This window comes from Prinia subflava, chromosome 18 (genome assembly GCF_021018805.1).
Source record: "Prinia subflava isolate CZ2003 ecotype Zambia chromosome 18, Cam_Psub_1.2, whole genome shotgun sequence".
Taxonomy (NCBI): Eukaryota; Metazoa; Chordata; class Aves; order Passeriformes; family Cisticolidae; genus Prinia; species Prinia subflava.
The window spans coordinates 11,290,295-11,306,061 of record NC_086264.1 but is presented as its reverse complement, the minus strand read 5'-3'; the positions used below and the strand labels follow the sequence as shown (position 1 = coordinate 11,306,061).

At 49.1% G+C, this 15,767-nt stretch overlaps 2 protein-coding genes across 5 annotated transcripts; both read left to right on the top strand.

Annotated features, from left to right (window-relative positions):
- The first annotated feature begins 4,430 nt into the window (after positions 1–4,430).
- On the top strand, positions 4,431–7,692 carry LOC134559941 (placenta-specific gene 8 protein-like). Of its 3 annotated transcripts, XM_063415298.1 has the most exons (5): positions 4,431–4,584; positions 6,224–6,351; positions 6,459–6,583; positions 7,198–7,301; positions 7,541–7,692. In XM_063415298.1, coding segments are annotated over exons 2-5 (345 nt in total). In that variant the 5' UTR covers positions 4,431–4,584; positions 6,224–6,236; the 3' UTR covers positions 7,542–7,692. The 3 variants fall into 3 exon arrangements, with proteins under 3 accessions (XP_063271368.1, XP_063271366.1, XP_063271367.1); XM_063415296.1 differs by lacking the exon at positions 7,541–7,692 and having other exon boundaries at positions 7,198–7,305; XM_063415297.1 differs by lacking the exon at positions 7,541–7,692 and having other exon boundaries at positions 4,443–4,584; positions 6,227–6,351; positions 7,198–7,305.
- A 1,022-nt stretch (positions 7,693–8,714) lies between these two features.
- Positions 8,715–12,341, top strand: LOC134559973 (placenta-specific gene 8 protein-like). Of its 2 annotated transcripts, XM_063415354.1 has the most exons (5): positions 8,715–8,847; positions 11,166–11,310; positions 11,501–11,625; positions 11,945–12,048; positions 12,195–12,341. In XM_063415354.1, coding segments are annotated over exons 2-5 (336 nt in total). In that variant the 5' UTR covers positions 8,715–8,847; positions 11,166–11,204; the 3' UTR covers positions 12,196–12,341. The 2 variants fall into 2 exon arrangements, with proteins under 2 accessions (XP_063271424.1, XP_063271423.1); XM_063415353.1 differs by lacking the exon at positions 12,195–12,341 and having other exon boundaries at positions 11,945–12,052.
- The last annotated feature ends 3,426 nt before the right edge of the window (positions 12,342–15,767 follow it).

Below are 15,767 nucleotides of genomic sequence, written 5' to 3'. Positions count from 1 at the left end.
ACACAGTTCCTCCAACTTTCAGAGCTTCTTGTCTGTGAGAGGTACAGTAAAAAGGAAATACACCTAATACAAAATAAAATAAACAAATATACCTAATAAAAAGTAAGTTGTACAACTTATTAAAGGTAAATAATTTTATCTTTAGGTTATCATGTCCAATGCTCAACAAACAGCAGCCCATACATAACACCAGGGGACTGCCTTGGGGAGAAACTTCAACACTCCTAGGTGGCTGCTTAGTAAAAAAACCTGTGTGCTTTTTGTGTTGCCTCTCATGCTGCAGCACAGCCAAATATTTGTCAAACAGATTTCCAGCTTTGTCAGAACTTATTTTCCCCAAAATGTCATGCTATTAATCACTTTCTCAGGGAATATGTATAAATGGAAATAAAAGTACTTGAGAGGAAAATGGAGGAAAGCACAGACTTCATGTACACCACAACATGCATTACTGTTGTACTTTAAGCATTTAAGCTGGAAGGCACTTTGAATTTACTTGCTTAAAGTTGGCATGATCCCTTTTTTCCCCGCAGTTCCGCGTGCGTGCCACCACACCGTGGGTGCAGCAAGGCAGTAAAAGAAGGATTTGGCAGATCACAGTGAAGTGTCCCTTTGACTGCATTCATTAGATGAGAGGTGGGAGTTTCCTGCTGCCTCCTCCTTGGGAGGAGAACTCAGGGCAGAAAGCCAAGGCTGTGAACGCACAGGGGCTGGGGCTGGGGTTGCTCTTGGCTGGGTAAAGGACAGGCTGAAGGTCTGGTGTCCCTCCTCTCCCAGGTGACAAGTGACAAACATTTGGTTGCTCAGCCCCAGGCAGGACTGTGGCACCTACAGAGTTTCCTCTGTTGTTGTGTACTTTACCTGATGAACGTGCTCTGCTGGATCACTACTGGTGGGTTTTTTCTCGTGGGTTTTTTCTCATGTGCTGGCCAGGATGGGGGAAGTGTTCTCTCACTCCTTCCCGTGTCTCTCAGCCCAGCCGTGAGCTGCTGTGCTGCCAGGGATCCTCTGAGATCCTCTGAGATCCAGGGATCCTCTGAGATCCTCTGAGATCTGGGACGTGCACACAGGGAAACCTTGCACATGGGGCAGGTTCAAAGGCAGCGAGTGTTGTATCTGCTGCCTTCAGGCTTTGCTTGAGGAATCAGTGGCAAAACGGGAAGCAGGAGGCAAAAAATTGCCTTCAAGAACTTGAACTGTTCAGTGCTGATGTATTTATTTTATGGTTAAACACATGGGGAGCTTCCATCAGAGGTTATAATCTACCCTTCCATCAGGGTGAGCATGTTGGGTCATGAGACTGCCATGGAAAAGCAAAGCTCTCCTCTGAAGGGGACCTGTGGTCATGTACATGCAGTAGGTGTGGAGCCATACAGCTTCCCCCTCTTGCACATCGTCTCTCCTGGTTCAACTCTCTCAATACCTTCTCCCATCTGTCTTAAAATACCTCATTATTATTAAGTAGTAAAGGCCCTTTTTAATTAGCACTATCCTGCTGAATAACATCAATACATTTCAAAAAACCCTTTTCACACATTTTTTCATACTGTTGCAAAATGTGTTGGATGTCCTTCTGCCAGTTCCTTGGGATGGGAGGATCCACGCCCTCTGGTAGTTCTGCTTCTGTGCAGATGCAACTCAGTGAATTTTTTGAGTTAGGCAGTTAATGAAGCAGCAGATTACAAAATGTATTAGTTGGACTGGTCTGTTTGTTAAAAGAGGGTTGATTTCTTAATTTTTACTTTAGTTGTTCTTTACCTTGTGAGCTCCTGAGATAAATCTTGATTCCTAGAGGACATTATCCTGTAAATGTGAGTGAGCTGGAGAAAGAGTGGCACCACTGAAAGCACAAAAAGGTAGCGAGCCACAGGCTCAGCCAGATGTGTGATATCCTTCTCACACAAGATGTGTGAAAAATCTTGTGACAAACCATTGCCAGCACCAGCATGCTGCTGTAGAGGAATTTAAAACCACTTCTGCTGCTTCTGTTAGGTCTGACCAGCTGTGGCTAAGAGCTGCTGTGAAGCTGGTGGCACCCTTGGCCCTGAGCTCTCCACTTTGTGCTGGACCTTATGTTTGGGTGCCTGTGGCTCAGGGGGTTCAGGCCCCTTGCCCAGCACTGCACATCCCCAGGCACAGCATCATTTTCTGTCTGATCAGCCTCCCAAGCAGCCCCTCTCCACTGTGTGCAGCGTCCTTGGGAGATGAGGGATGTGCAGACATGGGAGCAGCTCTCTGCTCGTACCAACTGCAGTGGCTTCAGTTTCACTGAGATGTGCACCTGACCCTCAGCTATATTTGTAAGGGTTGTGAAATATTCCCCTTGCACTTACTCAACTCCATTCTCCTGCAGCTTTTACAGTTGCAGGGAGTTCCTTTTTGCCCGAGCCATTTCAAGCTGTGGGGAGGAAGCAGAGTTTGTGGGTAACGAGCTCTTCCACCGAAGCTGTGGAGACACCTAGAAAAAAGGTGAAGTTTCTGATTCAGAAGCCTTTCTCCACATCTGAAACAGAACCCTGAGACTGTTAGTCTGTCTCTGGAAAGAGCTGGTGGAACCAGAGCTTTGGAGAGAACCCCCAGGCACCCTCCTGTGCCAGGCAGCTCCCCTGAGCTGCACAGCAAGGAGATTTATGGACCCTCTGTGAATGAAAACACCTCTCACCTCTTGAGACACCTCAGTATGTGTGAATACCACGAGGCAGCGTGCTGGGGAAGCTGGCTTTGCTCATTTGTGGTCAAGTTTGAAGCTGCAGTTTGGACTTGTTTTACGTGGTACAGAGAACAGGCGTGAACATTTACGTGTGAGTGGCTCAAAGTGGAATAAATGGTTTTCTGGTTGTAACTGCTCTACAAAATACAGTGGTAGACTGCATAATCCGTACTTTGTTCTTTGCAGAGAAAGCAAAAAGGTGTTAAGGGAGATTTTTTTTTTTAATCTGTGCTCCTGAATCTTCATCAGTATTGCATTTGCTGTAGTGTATGTTAAATGGGTGAGTATTGATTTCAGCGGAATTTTTCCATTGTCTTCTTGGAAATAATCATCAAGTGGCTCGGTTTGGAAGGGACTTTAAAAGATTATCTATTTTCAAACCCCATGCTGTGGGCAGGGATGCTTTCTACTAGACCATGGTACTCAAAGCTCCATCCAGCCTGGCCTTGAACTCTTCCAGGGATGAGGCATCCACAGCTTCTCTGGGCAGCCTGTGCCAGTGCCTCACCACCCTAATAATGACAAATTTCTTTGTAATATAACCTAAACCTGTCCTCCTTCAGTCCAAAGCAATTTCCCCTTGCCCTGTCACTACATGCCCTTGTGAAAAGTCCCTCTCTTGTAGATCCCTTTAGGTATTAGGAGATACTCTGAGGTCTCTCGAGTTTTTCTTCTTACCACATAAAAACCTGACTGCATTTCAGCCTCCTGTTTCCCTCCTCCCCTCAGCAGACTCCCAGGCTATGAGCCAGCCTGTCGGATGTCAGGCATCTTCTCTAGGGAGAATCTGCTGATTTATAACTTTTGCAAACCTCCGTTTCCACAGCCTATTGCAATGTTCTTACAAAAACCACCAACTGTGGATGATCCAGCCAGGCAGCCCCGTTGTAAAGCAGGGGCAGACACAATTGAACTTTGGACCTGCTGGAAGCCCAGGGAAGCATTTCAAGGCATGGCTCCCTGTTTTCTCAGCAGCACTACTGCTAAAAGGCTTCACTTAAAGCACCCTAAATCCCAGCCTGTTGACAAAGCTGCCAGTTTGAAGTTTAGCCTGAAATTCTCCTTTCTCTTTCTTCATGAGAGTGAGAGAGAAGGGAATCTCACCATCAGCACTTCCCACGGGATGCACTGAACTTGGCTTGCTCCTGAGGAAGCAGCCACCCAGATCCTATCTGGGACCTCTGCACGCTGTGTGCATCCTGCTGGAAAACAAAAAACTGCTGTCCTGGTGCCACAGATTCTCCAGAAAATGTGGAAGTGCATCCAAAACCATCATGATTTGCACATGGTTACATATTTGGGTTACATACATTACATATATGTTAGTGCAGAAGCTGTAAATATTAGTATCTCATAAAGGGAAATTTATGTGAGTGTATGGTAAGTGCTAGGTTAATTTTACATGGCTTGTAGCTCAGGGCATGGCACTTAGGGAGTCAGCCTAATTTTTTGGAAAGCCTCCATGTGGGGTGTATTTTCTAAGAAATGAAAACCTAAATGTCTGTCCTGATGAAAGTACATCATTCAGAGCTGCTCTCCCCCAGACAGCAACAACATGTGGGCAAAGTTAAGGGGAATAAGACAATAAACATGCAAACTTTTTTTTTTAAATAACTAATCCTGGGAAAAGGAAAAAAAAGAAAAAAAAAAAAAAAAGAAAAAGAGTGTTTTCTGCATGATCTGTGGTTGTAAGGACAGGGCACAACTCCTAACTTCCCCCTTCATGTTACCTCCCACCCATTGTACGTTTTTTTACTGCTGGCTACCAATCGGAAACATCCAAGGGAGTAAGTTTAGTTTCATCTTTGCCAGAGCCTCTTTGTGCAGGGTCCCAGCTGGAGAGGAAGCCTGCACTGACCAAGGCTGCTCACCAGGTTAGTTCTCTAAAAGCATGGAAATTTTGGTAACTTGTTAGCCTGGGAAGAGTGGGATAATAGTATCAAAGTAAGGAATTTTTTTCTTTTTTCCTGCTTAGCACAAAATATAAATCAAACTATCTGGCAAATCCTGCTTGGGGAAATGGAGGGGCTTTTAAAAAGCTGTGTACAAAAGCTGGATTACGGAGAATTTACCTTTGCTTGCTGCTTTTTGATGCCAACAGAATTGTATAAATGTGTTGAAGGAATCTGACTGGTGTTTAACTCTCTGTTTAAACCGGGCTGCCCTACCAGAAGCTCAGATATTGATGGCTTTTGATACCTGCTCTCCCTTTGTGCTTATTTGTCCCTTCAGTGAGGTGTGCTGTCGATGGCAAGTGCAGCTATGCTTCAAACTCTTATTGTTTGCAGCTAGGAGAGGAGAAAATAGGTGAATAAAACTCATGTAAAGGACACTGTGCCTTTGTAAAAGATTCACCACGTGTCGGTGGCACTGCTGTGGGCAGTAGAGGGAAGCTGTGGGTAGGCACAGGGGTTCCTCTTCCCTTTGGACACTCACCTGATGCCACCTCCAGCTGCAGCCAGGAGTGGGATTTCTGGAGAAGCACGTGTTATTCCAAAGGATGGAGAAAGAGGGTGCTCCCCCTCCCCAGTATCACTCTTTCATTTCAGTTTCTATTCTGGCTTTTGTGCTCAGAAGCAACAGGGGGAGGAGAAGGGGGAGGAGCCCACCCATCCAGCAGGGTGGGTCTGCCTGCGTCGAATTGATTTTTCTAAGAAATAAAAAAAACCAACCCAGTTTATAGAAAAAAACCTCAACAGATATGAGCAGGCAGCTTATCTCAGAGAACCTCACCCAAGCCCAAGGTTTCTTAGAATTTTTACCTAGAAATGTGTTGTGCCTTTTTACTTGGCTAGGGAATTAGAATTAGATAGAAATTGTTCTTGTTGCTAGTCTCACTGTTATCATCATCATCATTATTATCATTTTATACCTGAGGCTTACTGGTTTTCAAGGTTTACTTACTTGCTTAACCACAGCAAGGCAAGGAGAGAGTATCAGGCTTCAGACACGGATATTCTGCCTTTCTGGCTCTCTGAGCCAAGGAACCAGAGATACAAGTTTCTATAGAATCTCTCTCTGTGTAGCCTGCCTTTGCTATGAGGAAATGAGTCCACAGGTTCCTCCCACGTGTTCTGTGCCCATGCCAGAGCCATCCTGTGTAAAACACACCAAACACAACAGCCGGAGTGCCCAAGTCACTCCCTTGAGCCTGGCTTCACTGCCCAGCCCAGCTCAGCACAAGGCAGTGAGCTGTGCCTAAGCACTAGCAAAGCCTTTATGGGGTGGAGAGGGGAACATCAGTGACCTGATGCTGGATAAAACAGCAGATTTTATCAAGGCAGAAAACTTTGGAACTTTGGAAGGCTAGATAAAACAGCAGATTTTATCAAGGCAGAAAACTTAAAAAAGATAGAAATGCAGGCAAGACATGGTTATGCTCTATCACCTCCAGCAGCAGCCAGGGAGCTGGGCAAAAGCCAGCCTGCTGAAGGGTGGCAACCACCAGTTTGGTTGGAGCTTCAGACCCACCACAGCTCTGCCACTGAGTGTGCAGTTTCCTCTCTCTTTCAGCAGAGGCCTGGCAATGGCTGTCCCCACCGTGGTGACCATCCAGCCGCAGTACGGCGGCGCCGTGTCCTCGGTCTCCAGGTGCACGTGGCAGACGGGTCTGATGGATTGCTGCTCCGACTGTGGTGTCTGTGAGTGCCCAGAATGTGCTCCTCTTGCCCCCCAACCCTGCAGCCTGGCTCCCCTGGCTGCTCCCGTGCTCCCAGAGCCTCAGGCAGTGCTGTGTTTCTCCCCTCAGGCTGCTGCGGGATGTTCTGCTTCCCCTGCCTGGCGTGCCAGGTGGCCGGGGACATGAATGAGTGCTGCCTGTGTGGCACCAGCGTGGCCATGAGGACCCTGTACCGCACCAGATACAACATCCCGGTCAGTGCCAGCCTGCCCCTCGCCCTGCTGCCCCTCAGGGTGTTCCCAATGCTCCTCTCTCTACACTGAGGGGCACAGGGCAGCAGTGATTTCCTCTCTGTCCTTTTTTTCCCATCCGTATCCACCTCAGCTGCTGCTTCCTCCTTTGAGTTTTGAAAGATGGGAAAGATTTGAGATAACCGTGGGCTGACTAAAGAATAGGGGAAGCTGGTTACACTGATAAAGATCTGTGATCAGGTTTGGGAGAAAGGTGGACAGCACATATGTGAGGCTGTTTCTTCCTGTAGGGGAGGTGGTTGCTGCCATCCCAACTGCAAACCAGGGGGGCTTAAGTTTGTTTTCCCCAAATTTTCTGTTCCTGTGTGCATTTTTCTTCCCATTCTGAACCTCAGAAGTCAAAAGATAAGTAGCTATCTGCAGCCTGCACAAAGGGCTCCTTCCTTCCTTTTCATGGTGCTTGGGGCTTGCCAGCCCAGGGCTTCAGTGTTTTCTACTCAGGATGCTGCAGCCTGCTGAGGAAAAAAGAGTGCTTGACCTGGAATGTGATGAACATTCTGTTGGCTGGAACGTGGCTCCTGGGAAGCCTCTGTCCCTAACCAGTTTCTCCCTAACAGGGCTCCATTTGCTCTGACTTCTGTGTCACCATGTGGTGCCCCGTGTGCTCTGTTTGCCAAATGAAGAGAGACATCAACCGCAGGAGGGAGCTTGGCATATTCTGGTAAGCTGGGGGTGCTGGTCCATAAATCAGCTGTCACACACAGCCAGGCAGCTTCCCAGAACCTCTCCTGACAACATCTTTGACACCAAAGTTTGCTGCAGTGGGGAAATGGCCATGGACAGGTGACAAGAGTGACCTGTCCTGAAGCAGAATGTCCCTGGGGATCTTGTGCAGGGTGGAGGGGGAAGGACTGGGGGCACACACAGAGTCCCTGACACTCCTCTCCCATCCTCTTGCAGATGCTGCCATCCTCGCTGCATCCTTGGAGCTGCTGCAGGCAGGAGTCACCGCTGCCCTGACTGTTGGGAAATGCACCATGTGAGGCTTGCCTTGTTTGCATTTGAGTTTCCTGAATTAACTACAGAAATAAAGTTTTGAATTTGTCTTCCTACCTCTGTGTATGTCACTTTTGTATGCCACCACCTGAGATCACCCACCCTTCTCCTGCTCCACCCATCTCAGCAGCCCCTGGTGTAGCTGAGATTTCCCCGTGCCTGCTGCAGAGAGAGATTTTCACTAATACTTTGCTATTGGATCAGCTTTTAGAAAGGATATTTAATACATTGAAGGAGTCAGCGTTGCTCATCCAAGCTGCAAAATTTGGGATTTTTTTCCCAGACTACTGCTGCAGGGCAGAGCTGGGTCTTCCTGCAGGCAAGTGACATCTGCAGGGCACCCAGCATTGTCCCTGCTGTGGTGGCCCAGGTGGTGTCCAGAGCTGTTGGTCAGTGCCACCTTCCTGAAAAGAAAGGCCATGGGCATTTGGGGCTGCCTGGCACCAGCTCACCTCGATGTTGAAGAGATATGGACCCTGAGCATGGATATCAGTAAAAATACCTCCCCACCCAATAAAAACCTGGCTGGGTGGTGGGTGCTCTGTGTCCTCTCCAGGGACAAAACAGTGTCACCTTCCTGCATGGCATTACACATCTGTCTGCACTGGGCTGTGAGCCCTGCATTCCCATCCAGAAGGTGGAGCTTGCACCCACACTCCCTCCATCACTCTCAAAAGAAATACTGAAGGACTTTTGATCCCTACAAATATCTCCCAGCTTCATTCTTTAAGGAGAATATGGTTGGTTTTTTGTCCTCACTCTGCCTTCACCTTCACCACAAAACTTTTGAATGGCAGGTGGTGACTGTCTGTGCTGCAAGGTGGGTGTGGTGTCACTCCACACTGCTTAAACCCCAGAGATCCTATGGATCATCACTGGCAATGCAGAAAAGTGCATTTTTAGCCTGAGAGAAGCTGCCCCTGTGTCACCCAGTGCAGTCACAGGCAGTTCTTGCTCAGGTTTGACCAAGGAAAGGTGCTGCACTTGCAGCAGCACAGGAGCCTGGGAGCAAACTGCTCCTCTGGGAACCTCTGTACCAGGGCCCTGGGTGGGGAAAGGCGAGGGCAGGCAGCAGGAACGCAGCAGGGAAGCTGCACCTTAGCTGGCATTTGCTGTGAGTCAGAGGGAGCAGAGGTCACTTGTAGAGCACATATAAAGTAGGAGAACCAGGAAAAGGACACGTGCCTGCTGGGACAAGGACAGCTTGGAAAGTACGTATGGCATGGCCTTGCCTTGGTGGTGGTATGGAAACTGCTGGTGGTATGGAAACTGCTGGTGGCTGAAGCCGTGATGCTGGGCAAGGGGAAGGGCTGGCAACAAAGGTGAGGTTTTCTACCTGGAAAACTGCTTCAGGGTTAGCCACAGTGTGGTGGGTGTGCTGACAGCATCCTGCATGCTGACATGCTGACAGATGTGGGGAGAGGAAGCAGTTCCTGCACTGTGTTGCTCATTTGTGCACACGTAGTGCCAGTGGATGCTGCTTTATGGCCTTGGCTGTTGGTGACATGTGGCTGCATGCACCTCAGGGTCCTTTTGTCCCCATCAGTGACTCCAGCATGGCTGGTGATGCCAGCAGGCTGTGAATTGTAGAATTGCTGTTTGTAGAATTGCACAGAATTGCAGAATTGCACGGTTTGCTGTGCTGTGCTGGGCCTGGGCTGTCTCTCTGGGGGTGAGTGTGTGGCAGAGGCTTCTCCAGGCTGCTGCCTGCTCCACACTGCAGCCTCCACCCATGTGGGGATGTGGTGTGCTCCTGCCTGGGGAGGGGAACAGGAAGCCTGACTGGAGGGATCCTGCCCCTAAAATTTCTCTTGCTGCTGCTGCTGCTCCTGTGCACACTTCTCCCTGTGGTCTCTGTGGCCCTGCCTGCTGCTGGGCATCCCTGGGATGGGAGCCCCGTGCTGGGCTTGCCATGCATGGTCTGCCTCCTCCCCTGCCCCTCCTGGTTCTTGCTTCTTAAATCAGTGTGTGCCAAGGCTTCCAGGATGGGCTGCTGTTCTGGCATGCCAGGAGGTGTTACATTGGCTGCAGAGGGGACTGGAATTACCTGGGATCTCATGGATGAACAAACAGGGACAGCTGGCCAAGGCAGGGTCAGGAGGAATCCAGAGAGGGACAGTGGGTGCAGTGTCCCCTGCTGCACTCACAGGTGTCTCAGATAGGGACAGCACGTCCAGAAAGCTGCAGAAAGTCAGGAGCAAAGCATGTGGAGATTTTTACCAGCTTTCTTCCTTTTACACCATATTTCCACAATCTTTTTCCTCTTCCTGGGACTGCCAGGAACAAGGGCTGGCCCTGCAGCAAAGGCTGTGTCTGACAGCTGGGATGTGTCTGTAAATGCTGGGGAGTCACAGGAGCAGAGCCATCCTCCCTTTGCCACCTGCTGGCATTAGTCAGTGCAAATACAATGCCACAGCCAGTGCCACTCTGATGTTTGTGCTCATCATCACAGTGCTGGGCAGAGTAATTGTTCCACCCCGTTCCTTGTGTTGTTTAACTTTGTGTAAATGTACAACTCTGATGGGAAAACAATCCTCTTAGAGTGTTTAACAAAGTTGTACAGAGCTTGGGCACAGGGCAGGGAGTGTGTCTGCATGGGACTTTTCCTGTGGGAGCATCCTCTAATTTTTGGGTTTTTTTTTTTTTTTGTTTGTTTTAATTAAAGCTCCAAAAGTGAGAGTGGCAGAAGCTGGTTCTGTGCCTTGCAGGGGTGGCAGGGAGTGATGGAGGTGCAGGTGGAGTTGTTACATTGGCCAGGTGATTTTGGAGGTGGTGCTGTGGAGCAGGAGCTTTCCCACTCTCAGAGGATGCTTGCTTAGGAAGGATGGCATGGAGAGGAACTCCATAGGCCATGGTGACCCCACAGGACTGAGGAAGAGGAGGATGAGGTGCTGGCACAGACAGTTTAGTGGAGGAGGGATAGGAACTGGTGACAGGGCTCAGGGTGATGAAAAGAGACAAGGAAAACCCACTGCACACTTAGAAGGCAAGTGAAGAAGAAAGGGAGAGGGGGAAGCAAATTGGCTGAGATTCCCTCAGAAAAAAACAAAGATTATGGTGACTCCTGAGAGGCTGGGGAGGCTAGAACTGAGCAGCATTAACTTTGTGAGACTGTGATCATAAACAAAACAAACAACCTCCCCAAAAAACAATCAAACAGAAAACCCAAACCAAAACCCATCCCAAAATGCAGAAAATTGTACACAGTGTTACATAATTTTACACAGATAATGATGAAAGATGACTTGGAGATGAGAAGACAGGTTTGAGGTGTTGAAGCGGTGCAGTTCTGTAGCAGAGGGACCTGTGTTCTCACAGAGGCATTTTACTCCCATAGGCAAGGGATGATGTGCTGCTGCCTTTGCTCTGAGACTGGTGTCGGGGGAGGCTTTGCATCAGCAGGTGGTGGCAGCTGCTGGCAGAGCTGTGGAGAGGGTGGCATTACCCTGGGAGTTCTTTCTTTGAAAGCAGCAGCCTGAGCAAGACGCCCATTCAGAAACACCAGCAGCATCTTTGATTTTCCTTCCAGACCACAGACTGCCTGCAGGGACCTGAGCCCGTGCTGACAATGTCCTCTCAAACTGTGATTACAGTCCAGCCCCAGTTCTCAGCTGTCCAGCAGTCGGGGGAGTGGCAGACAGGGCTGCTGGACTGCTGCTCCGACTGCGGCGTGTGTGAGTACATCCCCTCATTCTGCTGATGTGCTTCTCCTGCAGCATCCCCCCTGCTGCAACCCTCACTCCTGTGGGCACTGGAGGCAGAGCAGCTCTTGCCTGATGTCAAGAGCCGCTGCTCCGGCTGGCTTTTCCCCCTTTTCCCCGTCTTTGCACCCCTCAGCTGAGCCCACGTCTCGCTGTCCCACAGGTCTCTGTGGGACGTTCTGCCACCTCTGCCTGAGCTGCCAGGTGGCCGGGGACATGGATGAGTGCTGCCTGTGTGGCAGCAGCGTGGCCATGAGGACCCTGTACCGCACCAGATACAACATCCCAGTGAGTGGCCAGCCCAGGGTCCCAACAGCAGAACAGCCACGGGATGGGTGCTGCGCTGGGGGCTCGGGGAAGGAGAAAGGGGTGCCCGAGGGGAAGGGCAGAGGCTGGGAATTGCATGGGCAGGAGTGAGGGATGCTCCTGCCTCTCCACTGTGAGCTGGAGGTGATCCCAGCACACACAGCTTCATCCCAGTCCTTGCAGGATGTGAGCAGCAGGTGTGAGAGCTGCCATGGGGTGTTGACAGTATAAATAGAGAGGCTGAAAGGCTGAACCTGTGGTGTGGGAAGGGGTTATTCATGCAATGTCCCCTACCCCACAGGGCTCCATCCTGGGAGATTTCTGCGCCACCTGGTGGTGCAGCCCGTGCGCCCTCTGCCAGCTGAAGAGGGACATCAACCGCAGGAAGGAGATGGGCACATTCTGGTGAGCTGGGGGTTCTGTCTCACTGCTGCACAGCACCCAGTGCCTTCCCGGGCTCTCCCTTTCCTCTGGCACCTCAGACACAGGCATTGCTGCCGGAGCAGCAATGGCTGAGGAAAGGGTGACACTGCTCTCCCATCCCCTTGCAGATGCTGCCATCTTCAGTGCTCCCTGTGGAGCCACTGCAGGCAGGAGCTGCTGCTGCCCTGGATGTTGGAACATGCACCGTGAGGAGTTTGCCTTTGCTGTGCTCCATCCCCTCTTCCCAGGATAAAGGCGGCAATAAAAGCATTGTCTTCCTCCTGTGTGGTGTTATTTATGTCTCTGTGTGTCTTTCTGCAGCACCAGAATCAGTGCTGTGCTTTTCTAGGCTGTGTGGACAGAGGCACAAGGAGGTTGTCAGGTCAAGGAGGCTTTTTCTTGCACACCCACATTGGAATGAGGCCAGACCACAAAATTTAGTGAGCAGAAGATAAAATAAAAGCCAAATCTGCTATGGGAACAACTTCTCTGTGGACACCACCGATGTGCAGACCTGGTGACAGCATTGCCCACTGCTCAGAGAGGCCCAAGAGCACTGAACCCTGTTGATGCCTGGACTGTCCCCAGCACCAAGACACAAGTGGGGGGTGATGGTGATGCTGTGGGGTTCCCAGTCATTCTGCTTTCCCCACATAAACCTTGTCAAGAGACCTTCCCATGGGAGTGGCTTCTCTGTGGGTCGGAGCCCTGCAGCTTGTGGGTGCTGGGTGTAACATGCTGTGCTGGGACTTGGGTGTGCAATGGTTTATCCAGGGCCTGCCATGCTGACAAACAGGCAAACCTGGGACTAGGATTGCTCTGGCTCAGATTGGTTTAGGGTTTACTGCTTTGAACAGAAAAAGGTGAGGCTTTGCCCAGAGCAGTGGCGGTGCTGCCTGCACGAAGTACAGGGGATTAAACCAGACCACCAAGCTTCACTTCTCACACTATCACTAATGGGCAAACTCGAGACTATTTCCTGCACGGGGCTGGCCCCTCAGCAGCTTTGTGTCCCAGGAACCTGTCACTTTTTGCCACGCTCAAATAACACATGGAGAAGCAGAGAAAAATCTCCCCCTTTGTTTATTACTTCTTATTCTATACTTTTTGAAAGGTGACCATGGATTGGAGGGTGGTATTTCCACCTCTCAGCCACTTTGGTCAAAGGGACTGACAGACAACCCTGTCTGTTTCAGAAAGGAATGTGAAACAATATCAATGTTTATAAAACTTGATCTGCTGTTTACATGAAAGAGTGTGAGAAGGTGCACACTTCTACTTTAATATGAACGCTTAGAAAACTAGGAAAATTTCATGGTGACAGGAACCTGTGCAGCATGAGCCGTGAGTAGAGTGTCAGTCACTAGAGGGCACAAGGGAAGGATGCTCAGAGCTCCGCTTGCCTCTGTGCTGCTCAGCTCAGCACACAAAGGGGGAACAGCTCTTCAGCACCGCCCTGTTTGTCCACAGGCAATTCCCCCACTCTGCTCTGCCACAAGATGACAGCAATTTAGCAGGGAGAAGAAAACAGTGAGATGGAAGCAGTGAGGAGGTCGTGGGTGCTCTGTGTCCTCTCCAGGGATAAACACCTCACTCGCTGGTACAAATTAGCACAGCCATGGATGGATGTAAAAACATCTATCAAGTTGTCCTTGCTCTTTGTTTGTGTTCAGGAGATTTCACAGAGGGGGCAGTGCTTGCCATTGGGGTGCTTCAGCTCCCTCCCTGGGACTTACTGTCTCAAAGAAATCAGAGAGATGGGAAGGAAAACACGACAGCAGGCATGGAAAGGTGTTAGAAGGATCTGGTGTCAGCAGTTCAAGGGACTGTTGTGCTCACTGAGAGGAAACAGAGCTCTTAGGTGTTTCCTAGGTGTGTTAATTCTCAAGTAAGCCAGGTTTTGGCCTGAAAAGCAAGGTAGAGTCAAAACACCTTTAAGACAAAACATACTAGGAAACCTCCCACTCAAGTAAAATGTGTGATTTCTCTGGTACTGTTCTGGGGCACAGCTGAAGTCGTTTGTTATGGGAATGTTAAGCCTTACAAGGGAAAGGCCCATCATGTTCTTTCTCCAATGAGACAGACCTGATGGTTCCTGAGAGGTCTGACACCAAGCTGGAAGTACTGCACAGTACTGCCAGCCTGGTCTGCAGCTCAGGAGAATTCTTGGTGAGCATCATGTTGAGCAACATTAGATTCAGTGTCTACATCCCTTCCTTGAGGTTCATCACCTTGAGTCTTTCAATAGCAATTACTCATACAAGATGAGTTTTCTTCTCCTCCTTGTAATAAATTTTTATTGTGTTTTTAGACATTGCGTCCCAGTGCTGAGGTGAAAGTGCAGAGCCTCATTCAACTCCAAACAAAGAAGGGGCACAGTCCAGGACCTCACCTTGCATGGTGTGGCTGCTGTACAGATTTCACCTTTTGTTTTGATAAATGGGCAGCTGGTGGTGACCTTCTGCCAGATTTAATATTCAAACAGCACATGCTGTTTGGAGCTACTTGGAAGGGTTGTCTGATAAGGTGGTACCTCACTTAAGGTGTGTTTAACATCTCAGGGTTTATGTGTTGTGAACTGACCAAAGGTCACTGGATGCTATGGGTGTGCCTCATATCTGACCAAACACAAAGCAGAAGCGTGAAAGGTTGAACTCAACGTTTAATCAGTTACTAACATTATGTAATCCTGCCATACTCCACCGGTTTGCCCAAAGATGGATGAGGAAAAGTGTGTGAACACTTGTCATGCATTCTTGTGTGACAAATAAGCACCTGGGACAGGGATGGCCTTGGAGACAGTAAGATAGAAAAGAATTTGTTAGAGTGGAATTAATTACTGAGTTGTGCACTCCTGAGGACACGGGTTTTGAGCCATACATGAACCTTGATCCCCTTGGGAGCCCCGCAGCAGCAAAGCTGATGAGATGCCAAAGTGTGCACTCTCTCACCCTAATGAAATCTGTAATCTTATCTCTGAGGAATCATGTTCCTACAATGCATTTCTTTTATTACTGATTTCAGTGTGAATGGCTCTGTATTATCTTTATATAGGAGCAAGCACTAAACATCTCAGCAGCTATCAGAGTTGACAATACAGTCCCTTCAGACTGTCTGTACATGTGTCCCATACATGTGTCTAAGAGAAAAAACTTCCCAGTGAAGTTAAATTGCTCCTGGCCAGCTCCCAAAACTGCAGAAAGATGGGCTGAATTCCTTTCACTCAGAGTTTCAGACTCTAATGCAAGCATCAGCTGGGACTTTCCTTCAGTTCACTCCATGCCTGAAGACAGGAACAATGTGAATTGACACATTCAGAGACAATCACAAGGATACCTGTGCCCACAATTAAAAAAAAAAAACAAACCCAATTCATACTGGCTCTTAAAAGTAGGGCAAATATCTGTGCAACAAAACAACCAGAGTTTTTCTTCTCCTTTTTTTGTTGTTTGGATGGTTTAAGCCTGAGCACCTGAGAGCAACAGCCACCTCTCTCTGCCTCCTGTGCAAGTGCTCTGTTTTATCCTAACTCATAGAAGAATATCCTGAGTTGGAAGGGGCCCAAGAAGGATCATAAAGTATAACTCCTGGCCCAGCATAGGACAGTCACAAGAACCACACCATGTACCCAAGAGTATTGTCCAAAATCTTCCTGACCTCTGTCAGGCTTGGTGCTGTGACCACTTCCCTGGGGAGCCAGT

Bases quoted from the DNA above. Each gene is read 5' to 3' on its own strand.
- LOC134559941 (XM_063415296.1), top strand. From the start codon at position 6,237: ATGGCTGTCCCCACCGTGGTGACCATCCAGCCGCAGTACGGCGGCGCC. The intron at 6,352-6,458 runs GTGAGTGCCCAG...TTCTCCCCTCAG, and splicing joins CTGCTCCGACTGTGGTGTCT to GCTGCTGCGGGATGTTCTGC. The intron at 6,584-7,197 runs GTCAGTGCCAGC...TCTCCCTAACAG, and splicing joins GCACCAGATACAACATCCCG to GGCTCCATTTGCTCTGACTT.
- LOC134559973 (XM_063415353.1), top strand. From the start codon at position 11,205: ATGTCCTCTCAAACTGTGATTACAGTCCAGCCCCAGTTCTCAGCTGTC. The intron at 11,311-11,500 runs GTGAGTACATCC...GCTGTCCCACAG, and splicing joins CTGCTCCGACTGCGGCGTGT to GTCTCTGTGGGACGTTCTGC. The intron at 11,626-11,944 runs GTGAGTGGCCAG...CCTACCCCACAG, and splicing joins GCACCAGATACAACATCCCA to GGCTCCATCCTGGGAGATTT.